At 50.4% G+C, this 15,350-nt stretch overlaps 1 protein-coding gene across 2 annotated transcripts in view; it reads left to right on the plus strand.

Annotated features, from left to right (window-relative positions):
• SMG5 (SMG5 nonsense mediated mRNA decay factor) overlaps positions 1 to 14,242 on the plus strand; it is a 28,939-nt gene extending 14,697 nt beyond the window's left edge. The window contains exons 12-23 of one of the 2 annotated variants that reach the window (XR_011684410.1): positions 433 to 1,134; positions 3,979 to 4,148; positions 4,374 to 4,449; positions 5,252 to 5,427; positions 6,189 to 6,347; positions 6,551 to 6,610; positions 7,420 to 7,579; positions 7,959 to 8,049; positions 8,588 to 8,662; positions 8,954 to 9,092; positions 10,069 to 12,437; positions 12,475 to 14,242. Coding sequence is in view for 1 of the 2 variants with exons in the window: in XM_071456970.1 (XP_071313071.1) it covers positions 433 to 1,134; positions 3,979 to 4,148; positions 4,374 to 4,449; positions 5,252 to 5,427; positions 6,189 to 6,347; positions 6,551 to 6,610; positions 7,420 to 7,579; positions 7,959 to 8,049; positions 8,588 to 8,662; positions 8,954 to 9,092; positions 10,069 to 10,152 (1,892 nt within the window). In the remaining variant the exon portion in view is untranslated. Of the gene's footprint in view, positions 1 to 432; positions 1,135 to 3,978; positions 4,149 to 4,373; positions 4,450 to 5,251; positions 5,428 to 6,188; positions 6,348 to 6,550; positions 6,611 to 7,419; positions 7,580 to 7,958; positions 8,050 to 8,587; positions 8,663 to 8,953; positions 9,093 to 10,068 lie in introns of both variants that reach the window. The other variant, XM_071456970.1, reaches the window with a different exon arrangement.
• Positions 14,243 to 15,350: the final 1,108 nt, after the last annotated feature.

Below are 15,350 nucleotides of genomic sequence, written 5' to 3' on the forward strand. Positions count from 1 at the left end.
AGCACTGAGGCTGCCTAGTAGCAGAGTATTACATATATTATATATAGTACTATATATATAGAGTATTATATATATTATATATAGTACTATATATAGAGAGAGTATTATATGTATTATATGTAGTACTATATATAGAGTATTGTATATATTATATATAGTACTATATATATAGAGTATTGTATATATTATATATAGTACTATATATATAGAGTATTATATATATTATATATAGTACTGCCAGCTTGGGCAGTAGGAATTCTGACTTCCCAGGTGCTTTTAGAAAGTGAATCTTTCTTCTGGGGTTGCTTTTTCTGTGGTGGAACACACTGATGGAAGTGATGGCTGACCTCTGCAGCCCTGGACCCAGGGCTGGCCAGCAGCAGCCTGTGGAGCACACTGTGACTTTACCTTTTATTCTCCCTGGAAATGCAGATGACCAGGAGCCACGGGAGCCTGTGAACTCAATTGAGAAGGAAGCTGAAGCTGAGCTGGCCAATCATCAGCCCAGTGAGGAGCAGAGGAAGAACGACTGCAAGAAAAGCAAGAAATACTCTCGTCTGTCCTGCCTGCGCCGCCGCCGCCACGCCCAGAAGGTGGATGAGAGCGACCTGAGCGAGGGCTTTGACTCTGACTCCAGCCAGAGCTCCATCAAGGGCAGTGATGGCTCAGAGAGTGGTTCAGAGAAGAGTGATGAGGAAGCAGAAGCTGCTTTTGATGTGGAGACAGACTCCGACATGAACAGCCAAGAATCTCGGTCTGACTTGGAGGACATGGAGGACGAACCGGGTGAGGAAGGAAGCAGCCAAGGCAAAAGTGGGCCCAAAGAGGCCTTAAAAAACTGTGTGGATAGCAGTGGGCTGGGAGACTCCAAGAGCCCAAGCATCCCTAAAAGTGAAGCTGTGGATGCAGCAGTCAATGGGCCAGCTTCCCTGAGCACTAATGATGCAAGCATAGCCAGTAACCTGCAGGCCATGTCCACCCAGCTGTTCCAGACCAAACGCTGCTTTCGCTTGGCTCCCACCTTCAGCAACATCCTCCTGAAACCCAGCAGTGAACCACCTGCCTTGAAGGATGGCCTAGAGAGCAAGCCATGTGTCAATGGAGATCTGGAGAAGCCCAGCTTGGCAGAGCAAGGTAAGGCCCTTGTTACTGCAATTTTTTTGTGTAGAAAACTGCAAACTGTAGCAGTCTGTTTGCTAAATTCAACATTTCCCATGGTGCAAGCTCTCTCCTTTGACTGGCTCTGGAGGAGCAGGTTGCCTAAGTAGTGGGTAGGCCTTGGGTTGGACATTTCCTGACAGAGAAGCTTTATTTTTACTGCCCAGCATGCAGGAATTGTGCACTGAGCAAAGGAATCACCTGTGGCCAGCCAGGGTTACCAGAACTACCACTGTTCTGCAGACTAAATGCTGAGCAGCTGTGATAATCACAGGCTCACAGGCTAGTTTGTTTGGAAGGGACTTTAAAGCCCATGTAATTTCATCCCTCTTCCACTAGGCTGCTCCAACCTGGCCTCAAACACTTCAGGAATGAGGCAGCCACAGTTTCTCTTGGCAGCCTGTGCCAGAGCTTCACCACCCTCACAGGGAGCAATTTCTTCCTAATACCAGATCTAAATTTACCTTGCTTCAGTTTAAAGCCATTCCCCCTTGTCCTATCCAGGACCTTGTCAAAGTCCCTCTCTGGCTCTCTTGGAGCCTCTTTAGGCCCTGGAAGGGCCTCTGAGGTCTCCCTGGAGCCTTTACTTCTCTAAGCTCAACACCCCCAGCTCTCCCAGCCTGTGTCCAGAGCAGAGGAGCTCCAGAGCCCTCAGATCATCTCTGTGGCCTCCCCTGGACTCACTGCAGCAGCTCCTTGTCCTCCCTGTGCTGGGGAGCCCAGAGCTGGGGCAGCTCTGCAGGGCAGGGTCTCAGCAGAGCAGAGGGGCAGAATCCCCCCCTCACACACTGCCCACGCTGCTGGGGATGAGCCCAGGACAGTGTTGGCTTTCTGGGCTCCCAGTGCACATTGCCACAGCGTGCTGAGCTTCTTGTCAATGCCCCTACATCCTTCTCAGGGCTGCTCTCCATCCATTCTCCCCCAGCCTGTGTTTGTGCTTGGGGTTGCCCCAATGCAGGTTCAACATTTCTCCTTGCCCTTGCAATTCCTTCTGGGCTTGGCACAGACCCAGCCCTCTCCAGCCTTTCCAGGTTCCTCTGGTGCCATCCCTTCCCTCCAACCACACAACCCTGTTGTCAGCAAGCTGGTTGAGGGTAAACTTGATCTCACTGTGACACCAGCAAAGATGTTAAAAAGTGCTGGTCCCAAGCCCTGAGGATGCCCCTTGTCACCTCTCTCCACTTGGACATGGAGCTGTTGGCTGCAGCTCTTTACCCATAACTATCCAGCCAAGTCTTTGTCCATTAAGTGGTCTATCCCTCAAATCCAGTAAAGAGACAAGGATGTTGTGCAGGACAGTGTCAAATGCTCTGCACAAACCCAGGTGGGTGAGCTCAGTTGCTCTTCCCTCATCCTCCACTGCTATAACCCCATTGTAGAAAGCCAGTGAATTTTTCAGGCATGATTTGCTGTAGTGAAGCCATTTTGGCTCCAGAGGATGATTCCAGCAGGTATTAAAAATTGCATCTTCCATTTTTCCCTTTGTGAAATATCCAATCAGACACTTACTGTTGCTTCTGGTGACAGGAAGTTGTCCATGAGAGGACAGATTATCAGCCCCAATGCTCATGTGGAAATTTGTGTGGAAGATGTGACCCAGGTGCATGTGAGAGGTGTTGAGGGTCTCTCTGTGAGCCCCCAGATGTGCCTCACTGACTGTTCATGCTGAACCCCTGGGAGATGTGCAGCAGGTGGAGCTGCCATGTCTCCATTACCACTCATCCTACACACCTGAGTGATGTTCTGGGCAAAAACAGCTGCAAAGGGAGATCTGATAAACTACAGGGAATTGTTTGTGCTTCACATAAAACTACATGGGCCTGTTCAGTCTTGTTTTTCACTCCTCCCAGCTTCCCTGGAGCAAGGAAACATTCTACATCCTGCTCCCAAATCCAGCTGGCCTACAGCACTGGCAAGATTCAGGCTTTGCCTGGGCCAGCATTTGAAGGCACAGTATTAGATCATGTTAGTGTTGACTGGCTCCTGGCACTGTTCCATGGCCACATGAAAGAGATGGGGGAAGAAACAAATGGGCTTTGGTCTGTTTAACCCTTTCCCTCAGTGTTATCTTGCTGTTGTGTGGCCACAATGCCTTCCCAGGTGTAGAAAATGAGAGATGGAATGAGTTCAGGGTGTACTTTTTAGCTTTGAGCTCTCCTCATGTGTGCTGTATCCAAACTGCTTTTTCATGGTGTAACACTCTCAGTGGTGGGTTCTGCATAAATCCTTTCCTTTCTTGTGATTCTGAGGCTTTATGGAATGCCCACAGCTGTGCTGATGGGAAGCACTGGTAGCACTTGAAATGAGGATCTGTAGCAAAATGTGTGGGTGATTCCCACCTTGACCTCAGGTCACCTGTGTCACATGTGATTCCCACTGGCAATGGCTTTGAGAACCTCAGCTCTGGAGAGCTACAAGAGTGTGAAGAAAATGTTCAATATTTAAAATTCTCTGACTCACAGGACAGCCCTGCCATTTCCTGCTCTTGCCTGGCTCCAAGCTGGGAGCATGTTGGCCTCAGGGCTCTGTTCCCTGCAGGAGCTGCTCTGGGCCCTGGCACTGCCCCACTCTGTCAGGGTGGAGGCTGCTGCAGAGCTTAGGCACTGGTCAGACCTTCACAGGGAGATTTTAACCCTCTTATCCCAAGGAAATGCAGGGGTGATAGACTCCAGTAACAGCACAGGGGACAGGGACTGGTTTTTTGAGGATGTGTGGTGGCACACAGTATTTCAACTCAACTGTTACAAGCCCAGTGCTGTTCTGACTTGACATCTCAGGGGATTTAACAGCTGCCATCTTGTGCTTGCCTTTGTTTTCCAGATGATGTGTCTGACTCTGAAGAAAGCATTTCAAGTAACAAATCCTGCAGAAATGAGCGATCCCTTCAGGAGAAGTTGGAGATTGTGACCAATGAAGGGCTGCTGCTTACTGTGAAAGTGTTCCTGGACTGGCTGAGGACAAACACAGACCTCATCATTATGTGTGCTCAGGTGGGGATGGGGTCAGGGCTCTCTACAAGCTTGTGTCAGCTTCCCTGGGCTGGTTGCAGCCATGGCCCCAGTCCTGGGCAAAGGGTGATGTTATGTCCCCCACCAGCTGAATTCAGCTACTCTGGGCTAAGAAGGATGGTGAGGTTTACTCTTTATAAAGTGTTCTGAGGGTTGTATACATCTGTCACGATATTTTATATGGCCTTTTGTGTTCTGTTCCTGCAGAGCTCTCAGAGCCTGTGGAACAGGCTGTCTGTGCTCCTGAACCTTCTGCCTTCTGCTGCAGACCTGCAGGAATCAGGTACTGGAGAAAGAATGGCAATGTCATGTTTTACCAAGCCATCAGTGATTCCCAGGGTGTGTGAGAGCCCAGGGAGGGAGATTTCCTAGTAGCAGCTTTTATAAGCACTATAGGAAGTAAAACATGCATGTGTGTTGTTTTTTGGTTTTATTTTTTTTTTTGTGTAAGCATCATTCCAGTTAAATACTGTCCCATAATCTTTAGAATCATATAATCACAGAACATCCTGAGTTGGAAGAGACCCCTCACCTCGCTCCAGGATTGAGTTCAACTCCTGGCCCTGACATTTCAACTCCAAAAATCACACACAAAAAATGCTATATCAATGCATTAATGTGGCTGGCAGCATACTGAAACACTGGCACCAACGTGTGAGAATCCATGTGTGGCCAGCAGGAGTGAAATTCACTGCCAGTAGCAGGAGTAAGGCTGTAATTTTGCCATGGTAATCCTGGAAAATAGTTTCAGAGCTCCAGCTGCTCATGATGTGCTCTGTGCATCTTCAGGGCTGAGCCTGAAGTTCCCAATGGTTTGTGAGAAGCTGAGTTTAAACAGGGTTGCTCATCAACAGGTGGGAAAGCTGTCCCTCCAAACAGGAGATTCCCCAGAGTCCCCTGGCAGATTGTTTGGGGGAGTTGCTCTGTATATTGTGGGTGGTCTGATGCTTCCTCCTTCCTCAGGTGCTCACAGATCACGTTTCACTAACACCTCTGCCCCACCATTACAGACCATGTCCCTTAAAGAGTTCTCCTCTTACCCCCTCACCAGCTGTTCTGCTCTCCTCCTTGTCCCTCCTCTCCAGGGCTGGCCCTGTGTGATGAAGTCAAGGATATGCTGAGTGATGCTGAGCTGCCAGACCTGAAGGCCAACCTGCTGCTCCCTGAGGACGTGGCCCTGCGCAATCTCCCCCCTCTGAAAAATGCACACAAGAGGTTTAACTTCGAGCAGGATCGGCCCATTTTCTCTGCAGTCGAGGAGGTGAGTTGGGCTAAATCCTGGAAAAAAAAAAACAGATACAACCTGGATTGTTGTGTTATGTGGTTCCTTTTCCTAGCACTGAGGGCTTGAGCAGAGGTTTATGGGGCAGGTGTGGCAGGGTGCTGCTGATTTTTCCTGATTTTCTTGGGTTGAGGAAGCCCCAGACTTGCTGGCACTGTGATGGTGTTCACAGGGGTCCGAGGATGAGGGAAGAGATGAGGATCTGACTCCATGTTTCAGAAGGCTGATTTATTAATTTATGATATATATATATTATATTAAAACTATACTAAAAGAATAGAAGAAAGGATTTCATCAGAAGGCTGGCTAAGAATAGAAAAAGAAGGAAAAAATAACAAAGGCTTGTGTCTTGGACAGAGAGTCAGAGCCAGCTGGGCTGTGATTGGCCATTAATTAGAAACAACCACATGAGCCCAATCCCAGATGCACCTGTTGCATTCCACAGCAGCAGATAACCATTGTTTACATGTTGTTCCTGAGGCCTCTCAGCTTCTCAGGAGGAACAATCCTCAGGAAAGGATTTTTCCTAAAAGATGCCTGTGACACTGGCACCCCTGAACCTACTGGCCAGCTGTAGCCTTTCCTGCAGTCTCTGACTTCAGAAGAGATGACAAACATCCATCAGAACTGGGCATTTAATATCAGTTCCTGCCTTTTTCAAGAGTGTGGGGGGCAGGTGGGCACTGCCTCGGGCACAGCCTGAGTGGTGGCTCTGACTTGGAGCTGCTCCTCCCTTGCAGTCTGTCGTGCGCATCTGCTGCATTCGGAGCTTCGGCCACTTCATCACCCACTTGCAAGGCAGCATCCTGCAGTTCAACTCAGAGCTTGGGATCTTCATCAGCATAGCACAGTCTGAGCAAGACAACTTGTTGCACCAGGCCCAGGCTCAGTTCCACATGGTGAGTTGGTAGAGGTGAATGAATCCTCTGTATTCTCTGTTTCCTGTAGGTTACTATGAGGTTGTAACTATAATCACAGATCTTTGGGAGGAGATGAAAGTTCTGTTTCTTAAAGCTGTTCCACTTTTCACTCTGGAAGTGTATATTAGTGTCAGCTGGTGTGTTTCCTGCTAACTGATATGGAAGTTTGGTTTTGCAACTAGGCTGCAGAGGAAGCTCGGCGGAACAGGCTCATGAGAGACATGGCCCAGCTTCGGCTGCAGGTAGGAGACTCCAGTTCCAGCCTGAAAACCAGCAGGGTACTGGCTGGAATGTCAGAACCTGGGAAGGGAAGGGGGAACTCTCTGCTCCTGTCCCACACAGAGGCAGTAAGTCCATTCTGCATAGGTTGAACTGTAGAGTATCTCGGGTTGGAAGGGATCCTATAAGGATCAGGAGTCCAAGTCCCTGCTCCTCACAGGGTGCTTTAAACTGAATGCCCACGAGTGTAGTTCAGGCATTCCTTGAGCTCTGGCAGGCTTGGTGCAACAGCCACTTTCCTGGGGAGCTTGTTCCCCCTCTGGGGGAAGAACCTTTTCCTAATGTTCAGCATGAACTTGTCCTGATGCAGCAATGAAGCTAGAAATGAAATGTTTTTATATTTCCTCATTGCTAGTCACTGGGGAGAGGATGTCAGCACCTCCTGCTTGCTGACCCCCTCGAGGAAGGTGCAGGCTGTGATGGGGAAGTCACCCTCAGCCTTCTCTGCCCCAAGCTGAGCAAACTGAGTGACCTCAGCCACCTGAGGCCTTTCACCATCCTGGTTATCCCACTCTAGACACTCTCTAATATTTCAATGCCCCTCTTACATCAAAGTGCCCCAAACTGTTCCCAGTACTCAGGGTGGGGCTACACTGGGCAGTGCAGAGTGAGATCCTCTTCTCTTGCTCACCCTCTGCTGCATCCAGCCCTCTGTTCTGTGTGCTTGGAGGCTGGAAGGGCCTGGTGGAGCTTTGCAGGGCAAGTCTTGTCCTGTTTGATGATTTGTTTCAGCATCAATGTGAAACGAGTCTCTTTGCATGTGTGTTTTCAGCTGGAGGTGTCTCAGCTGGAAGGCAGTCTCCAGCAGCCCAAGGCACAGTCAGCCATGTCTCCTTACCTGGTTCCTGACACCCAGGCCCTCTGCCAGCACCTGGCTCTTGTCAAGCAGCTGGCCACAAGTGGGAGGTTCATCATCATCATCCCTCGAACAGGTATGGGGACTCCACAGCAGGTAACTGCCAGTGGCTGCCCCCTGACCCTTCTGTGCTGGGAGCAGGCCCCAGGGGCCTGCCTGGGTGCTGGCTTTCCCTCCTCCTGCTCTTACCCTTCACTTCATCTGGAACAGTTGCAAAACCCTTTTGATGTGTTGCTTTTGGGGCCTGTTCTGTGTGTGGCCCATGCTTGGGATTTTGACAGAGTCAGAAGAGCTGAGAGGAGAGAGGTCCTGTTCCCCCCGTGCCTCTCCTGTGGCAGCTGTACACTGGGACAGTGTTCTGTGCAATGGGGAGTACTTGGCACCTCTGGATTAGTTTGCAGAAGTAGAAGTGTAAACAAGATGATTTTGGTATTTTGTTTTTTTGTTCCTGTTAGTTATCGATGGCCTGGACTTCCTGAAAAAGGAGAACGCCGGTGCTAGGGACAGCATTCGGTACCTGGAGGCAGAATTTAAAAAGGGAAACAGGTGAGAGCAGGACAGGGGTGGGATTTTCCTTTGGTTTTGGAATGGGTGGGCTTTGGGTGGGAGCAAGCAGTGGATTCCTTGGAGCAGACTGAGGAGTGGGCCCAGGAAGAACCAGAGTTCAGGAGTGGGAAGGAGCAGATGCAGCAGGTGGCTCTTCAGCTGTGAAGTGCAGAAGCTTCTGAGCAATGGTGGAGTTGCATCTCTGTTGCTGTATAAACTGGAGCAGTGACCTTTGCCACTGCACTGAGAGTGCTGGAAGAGCTGAATTGTGCCCGGGTGCTCTGCAGAAACACAGCTGAAAGGACAAACTGCATCTCTGGGGTCAATGCCAGGCCTGGTGGTGCTGTGAGCACCGTGTGGGAATGGTGTGAGGCAGGGAGGGGATGGGAGGGATTCACAGATCATTCCTTGCATGGATGTTTGGGTGTTAAATCTGGGTTGGGGGAAGGCCTCCAGCACCCAGAGGAGCTGCTGTGGAGCACTGACTTCAGCTGTGTGACAGTCTCCATATGAGCTCAGAGATTCTGCTTTTCCTTAGGTACATTCGTTGCCAGAAAGATGTTGGGAAGAGCTTTGAGAGGCATAAATTGAAGAGACAAGATTTAGATGCCTGGTAAGATTTCAGCATCTGAAGGTGCCTGAGCTGGGCTCACAGCAGGCAGGTGGCTTTGGGGAGAGCTGTTAGCACTGGGAGCAATTGCAGAGCTTGTTCTATGTGAGTAATGATGGAATTCCTTGGAGATAAGGACAGCCACCTGTGCATGTTCCACAAAGCACTCTGTGCTCAGAAAGATCTCAGAAAAGTCCTTAATGGCCACAGGAAAGCAACCCTGCTTTCCATTTATTGTCCTGAGCAGATGTGGCCTTCCTGCTGACCTTCCCCTCTGTTTCTCTTTTCTGTCAGGAATCTCTATAAAATACTGGACAGCTGCAAGCAGCTGACAGTGTCCCAGGGCAGTGGGGAGGATGACACCACAGGAATGGTCACCATCATCACAGGCTTCCAGCTGGAGGACCCGAGCTCCTTCTCAGTGCCCATGCAGGTCAGTAGATCTTGTCTGCCTGAGCTGAGCCATTTTGTTTCCTAGCAAGGATATAATGTGATTGATTGGAAAGAGATTTTTTAAAATGTTTTCACTTTGGCTAATCCCCAAAGTTTGGTTTCCCCAAAGTTACTTTATATGTTGAGATTCCTTATTTCCCTCAAGGCTTCTTGATTTTATGATACAGAGTATTCTGGGACAGGTGAGAGAATTTAATCCCATGTCTGTGCAGGCCTCTTGTACCAGAGCAATGAGAATTGGGAGGATTTGGCCTTCCAGCTGTGCCAGGCTGCCAGAGAGTCCCCAGGCTGGGAACGGCAGCAAGTTAAAAATTAACCACCTTTTTTGTGTGTTAAAAATGAACCACCTTTTTTCTGTGTTAAAAATGAACCACCTTTTTTGTGTGTTAAAAAATTAACCACCTTTTTTCTGTGTTAAAAATTAACCCCCTTTTTTCTGTGTTAAAAAATGAACCACCTTTTTTCTGTGTTAAAAATGAACCACCTTTTTTCTGTGTTAAAAAAATGAACCACCTTTTTTCTGTGTTAAAAAAATGAACCACCTTTTTTCTGTGTTAAAAATTAACCCCCTTTTTTCTGTGTTAAAAAATGAACCACCTTTTTTCTGTGTTAAAAATGAACCACCTTTTTTCTGTGTTAAAAAAATGAACCACCTTTTTTCTGTGTTAAAAAAATGAACCACCTTTTTTCTGTGTTAAAAATTAACCACCTTTTTTCTGTGTTAAAAAAATGAACCACCTTTTTTCTGTGTTAAAAAATTAACCACCTTTTTTCTGTGTTAAAAATGAACCACCTTTTTTCTGTGTTAAAAATGAACCACCTTTTTTCTGTGTTAAAAAAATGAACCACCTTTTTTCTGTGTTAAAAATTAACCACCTTTTTTCTGTGTTAAAAAAATGAACCACCTTTTTTCTGTGTTAAAAATTAACCACTTGTTTTTCTGTGTTTGCTTACAGTCTGCCATCCAGGCAGCTGCCAATGCCAGCATAGAGATAAAAAATGTTCTGGAGTTCTACAAGCAGTGGAAAGAGATGGGCTGATGGTCAGAAAGGCTTCGGGTTGGTGAACCTTTCTCTCCCCCTCTCGCAACGTGCAGCGTCTGAACGAAGGAAACAACAATCTGGGCGACACTTAAGACACGAAGAAGCAGCAGCAGCAGCAGCAACAGCAACAAAAATACCTACCCAAATGAATTAAAAAAAAAGAACAAAAACAAAAACAAAACAAAAATGCAAAGTGGGCACGCACACTGACACCCTCCACCTGCATCCTGAGCAGACGGCTGTACAGCTCTGATGGGCCCAGCTGCTCTGAGAGAGGCCCCTCGGAATGGCCGGGGCAGAGCTCTGCCCTTCTCCCAGTGGGCAGAGATGGGCGAGAGACAGGCAGTCCTGCATCCCCCTCCTTCCTCCCAAAGCTTGCTTGGCCAGCAGAAGCAGGCTGGTGGTTCAAAGCATGGACTTCACTTCAGCAAAACCAAACCAGCGCAGCAGGAACGGAACCCTCCGGCTTGGGGAAGAAGATGCAAAGAGTGTTTTGCTCTTGTTTGGCAATCTGGGGACAGGAAAGTGGATAGTATTTCTCTCCCCCCCACCTCCTCCTTTTGAATTAATTTTTTTTTTTTCCCAAGGGTTTTTTTTTCCTTTTAATTTTTAGTTTTTATATATATGAATAATATTACAAAAAAAAAAAAAAAAAAGAAAAAAGAGGAGTTCCTTTGGGGTTTTGGATACTCTTCCAACGTCAGAAAGAAAAGGAAACACTCTATTTAAAAGGGGGAAGAAGCTCTTAATATAATTTTCTTTTTTGTCTTAGAACAAGCATATTTATTTCCTTTCCCAGGCCCCCATGGAGCAGGCTCAGTGCAAAGGGATGTTGGCCTGTGAGGAGGGAGCAGCCCCACGTTGCACTCCACTCTCCCTGGGAGCTGCACGCTTCATGAGCAACACAAGCTCCACCACGCTGCTCCAGGGAGGCCACAGGACTCTGCCTCCATCCCCAGCTTCTCCCACTATGCATTAGACCTTGGAGAAAAGGAGGAATCTGGCAGAACTGCTGAAAGAGAGAGAAGAGCCGGGTGGGATTCATACACCATTAAGGCTCAAATGCTTGGCTTGAGCACTGCAACACTGGGATGGAGCAGATGTCTCCGAAGGACCCAAAGCCTCTTTTTCATCTTTTCTTTTTTCCCTTTTTTTTTCCCCCCCACTAAATCTTTCAATAGGGTGTGGAGGAGGAAGGAGAATCTCAAAGCCATTATCTTCTGCTGGTTGTTCAATGCACCACTGCTGCAATGCTGTGCTAGAGATGGTGACAGAGCTGGAGCGTTTGTGTCCCCTTTTGTCACATCCCTCTGGGCTGGCAGAGGCTGTGCAGGAGCACTGAGCTCACAGACTGCTCCCTGCTTTTGGCATCCCAAACAGGAGGGCTGGTGCTACCTGCAAGGATGCTGGGAGAGCCCAGGGGAGCTGGGAGGGATCCTGCAGAGCTCCATCCTGGCAGCATCTCCCTCAGCCTGTGTCTGACACGCTGTCCCTCGGCCGGTGCTCGCATGTGAAGCTGCAGGTTGCTCCCAGGGCAGCAGGAGAGGGGCTGGGCAGTCTCCTCATGCTCCCTCTTCTTGCCTCTGTGTGCCCACGAAGAGATGTCCCCATCCACATGAACCAGCAGCAGCTATGCAAGTACAAACCACTGGAGTCTTCTATCTGTGTTCTCACATGGGCCAGCCAGAAACTGCTACAGCCAGAGAGCAAAACATGAGAAGTGGAGTCACATCCTCCACTCTGTGCAGGCTCTGAGCATGGTGTGTTGGACTGCAGGGGCAGGGTGTTCCTTGTTTTCAGGTAAAAAACTAAAAATACCAGCACAAGTACCAGAGGATTCATTTCTGTTCCAGTTCCAGCTCCTTTACAGCGCAGCAGAGGGAAATGCCAACCTCCCTGGTACAGCTGGTCCATCCCTGGCTGTGAGGGACAGGGGTTTCCCTGCAGGATCTTCTCCTGGAACTCACAGTACTTTGCTTGGCTAAGCCAAGAGAAGGTCACGTGCAGGTCAGAGACTCTGGCACACCTGGGGGATCCTTGGAGATCTGAATGGGTTGTGAAGCTCCCAGTCAGTTTTATTTGGAGTCCTTTGTTTGTGTGGAGCTCATTATTTCTGTTCCATGGGGTGGAAAAACATGAAGGGAATCTCCTTGTGGGACTGTTGTTGAGGTGAAGCCCTCCTTGTCTGGTGGAGGGCACAGAGTTGATGTGCTCTGCTTTTCCCTGCTGCTGAAGAAACCCCCCCTGATCCTGGCTGCTGAGCACAGCAGAGGAGTCTGGAGGTCCCTGGGGCTGAGCTTGGAGTGTTTGTCCTGAGAGCCTCAGTGTCACCCTTGTGGCTGCTGGAGAGAAGCATTGCAGGGCTCTGGTCAAAGCAGTGAGGAGCTGGGGGCAGCCTTCAGCTTCACCCTGGGCTGAGGTTGAGCATTCCTTGGCTCCTGGCTGGACCTTGAGGGGAGAGAGAAGAGCAGTACAGGTAAAGCAGCAGCCCAGAGGGAATTCCTGTCTTGCTGCTGGCAAGTGTTTCTCTTGATGGCAAGTGTTTTCAGTTCTTGCAGCTCCCACAGCTGTGCAGGGTGGCAGCTGGGAGCCAAGTGCTGGGCAGGCTGAGGAGGAGGAGGAGCTGTGTTCTGAGCCACTGAGGCCCTGGTTGGGCACAGCATCCAGTTTAAGAACAAAAGGAAATAAACTCATTTTCTGTAACCAGAGGCAGAGGAGCTGCTGTGAGCCCATGTGGGGCCACATGGCAACAACAGGGGCTGCCCCCAGCTCTCTCTCAGTCACTGCTCTGCTCCCCTGAGGGGTTGGTTTAATATCCCAAGGGTTTGCACACCTGCAGGGCAGAAAGAAGCCCCTCACCATGCAATGGGCAATCCTGACTGCCCCCATGGCACCTTCCACTCTGGGCTGCATGGGGAGGGATTGTGACCTTTAAAAAGGACACCTGAAGGGTCCCTGTGCTGCCCTCTTCCTGTCCAGAGCACTGGGCTTGAGGAGCTGGTGAATGGTTTTGGATTTGCATCCCCAGTCAGAGATGGCTGGAGCTGAACACCTGGGAGGCTCTGGAGTGTGGGAGCAGCCTTGGGGAGGTGGCACTGAGTGTCCTCCAGCAGGCCTGGCCTTCTGAGGGGGCTCAGCATATCCTCCCTGGCCTGGGGTAAAGCAAGGCACTGCTCCTATCCCAACGCTCAGGATGAGCTGGAGTTTCCTCCTTGCACAGCTCTGCTCTGTCCCAGGGCCCTGAGTTTCTCCCCTGGCTGCTCAGAGAGGCTCTGGGGGTGGAAGCCAAGGGGTTGTTCTGTGGAAGGCTCTGTGGTGCTGCAGTGGGGGCTCCCTGAGAGCCCCCCAGCCTCTGCAAGGCAGAACTGTGAGCTGCCTCACCAGGACAGCATCAGGCAGGGTGGAGGCTGCAGGCTCTGCCCGTGGCTCCTCCTGCACCAGCTGTGAGCCAGTCCAGTAGTGCCTGCTGTGCTGGGAAGGAGAGCAAACAGAAAAACCATCTTGTGGGCTGAAAACAAGAGTTTTCATGTGTTCTGGTGTGTTTCTTGGGTTTGGTTTTTCTCTTCATTGCCACCCTGTTGAGCGGTTCGGGGTTGTTGGGGTGACCCCACGCTGGGAGGACACAGGTCTGTGGTGGCTGAGGCTGGCTGGGCTGTCCCCAAACCATGGTGGACACAGTCACTGGTGCTTGTTGGGCTTCTGCTCCATGGTTTCATGGGCTGTTCCAAGCAGCTCCTCTGCTCCCATCCTCGCTTGGCTTGAGGCCACCCGCAACGCCTCGGATTTTGTCTCACATCTTCAATTTTGGGCTCTTTTCCTTGTGGGTGTGCAGCAGCAGCGGGCAGGGACAGGGCAGGCTGGCACAGGGCTGGTGTTGCTGGCCTTGCACTGGCACTGAGGGGATGTGGGTTGGAGGCGAGGGACAATCACCTCTCCTCAGCCCTCGTGTGGCTCACGGGCCTGCAGAGCCAGGGAGGACTGGGGGGACACGGGGCCCAGCTGGGCGAGCAGGGGCTGGGGCTCCCAGCGTTTGTCTGACCATGGTCTGAGCACAGCAACTGGCTTAATAAAATACCAGATGTTTGTACTGTGTGTCCTGTGCTCATTCCCAGCCCATCCCACCTTTCCTGAGCAGCCCAGGGGCTGAGTGCGTTTTCCATCTGTAAATCCACCCAAATCTGCTTTGCTGACCAGACTTTCCAGGAAGGGAAGTGCAGGTGGGTCCTTCCTTAGCCCTGTGATGGGAATAGCATTTCCCTTGCTGTCTCTGTGATTTGGGATGACTTCATCCTCTTGCTCGGACTCTGCTGCCACAGGGGCACCCCTGGCCTACCTCATCGGGGCCTTTGCAGCTCACTTTTAATGGAGGAAAGGGGGTGGAGAAGTGGGAGACAGGGAAAGTGTAAATTTTTAAAATGTGTGACTTCCCAGTGTCCATTCAAGGGGCTGGGAGAGGGTGGGCTGGGGGCTTCAGGCTGGAGATTGGGCTGTGTGAGGGTCCCACCATGCCCTGGTGCCAAAGGAGAGAAAATAAATGAAAATTCCTGCCCTGAATTCACTGCTGTCAGAGCTCCCTGATCTGCTTCCCCTGGTGGGGAGCACTGAGCACTGCCATAATTCTCTCTCACCTTCTTGGCTTCTTTGGAGGCTGCCACCGGGCAGGAAGGTCAGAGGTGTTAAAAGGAAGGGAAAGGGGCTGGGGGTGAGACCTGCACCCTCTTTTGGGTGTTGTTGGGTGTCCTGCAATGTCCCTGTCCTGCAGTGTCCCTCTCCCAACTCCCTCTGCACCCAGTCTGTGCCTCAGCTCTTGCAGTGCAAAGATTCCATGAATTCACCCCTTAAATTCCATTCTCCAGCAGTGATTCCACGAATTTGGGGTCCCCACGGTGGACTCAGCAGTGTAAGCGTGCACGTGTCAAGGTTAATGAGTAATTAAGGTGGTTTGTGATGGAATTCCGGGGCAGGGGTGCATGGATCAGTAACCCCACACTGGGAGAAACAATTTTCAATTAAACTGGAATGATGATGGGGCAGCTCTGGGCTGGGAGCAGGACCTGGGGCTGGTAGCACCGCTCCTCCTTGGAGCCTGGGGGTCACAGGGAGGGAACCCAGGGCTCCTCAGCTGGGTGGGCTTGGGTGACACTGAGCACACCCCGAACCCTCCCTCCCACCCGCGCCCCAGCCTTGGGGAGGAA

The sequence above is a fragment of the Agelaius tricolor genome, unplaced genomic scaffold (assembly GCF_023055355.1).
Source record: "Agelaius tricolor isolate 1412-34295 unplaced genomic scaffold, bAgeTri1.0.p SCAF_66, whole genome shotgun sequence".
Taxonomy (NCBI): domain Eukaryota; kingdom Metazoa; phylum Chordata; class Aves; order Passeriformes; family Icteridae; genus Agelaius; species Agelaius tricolor.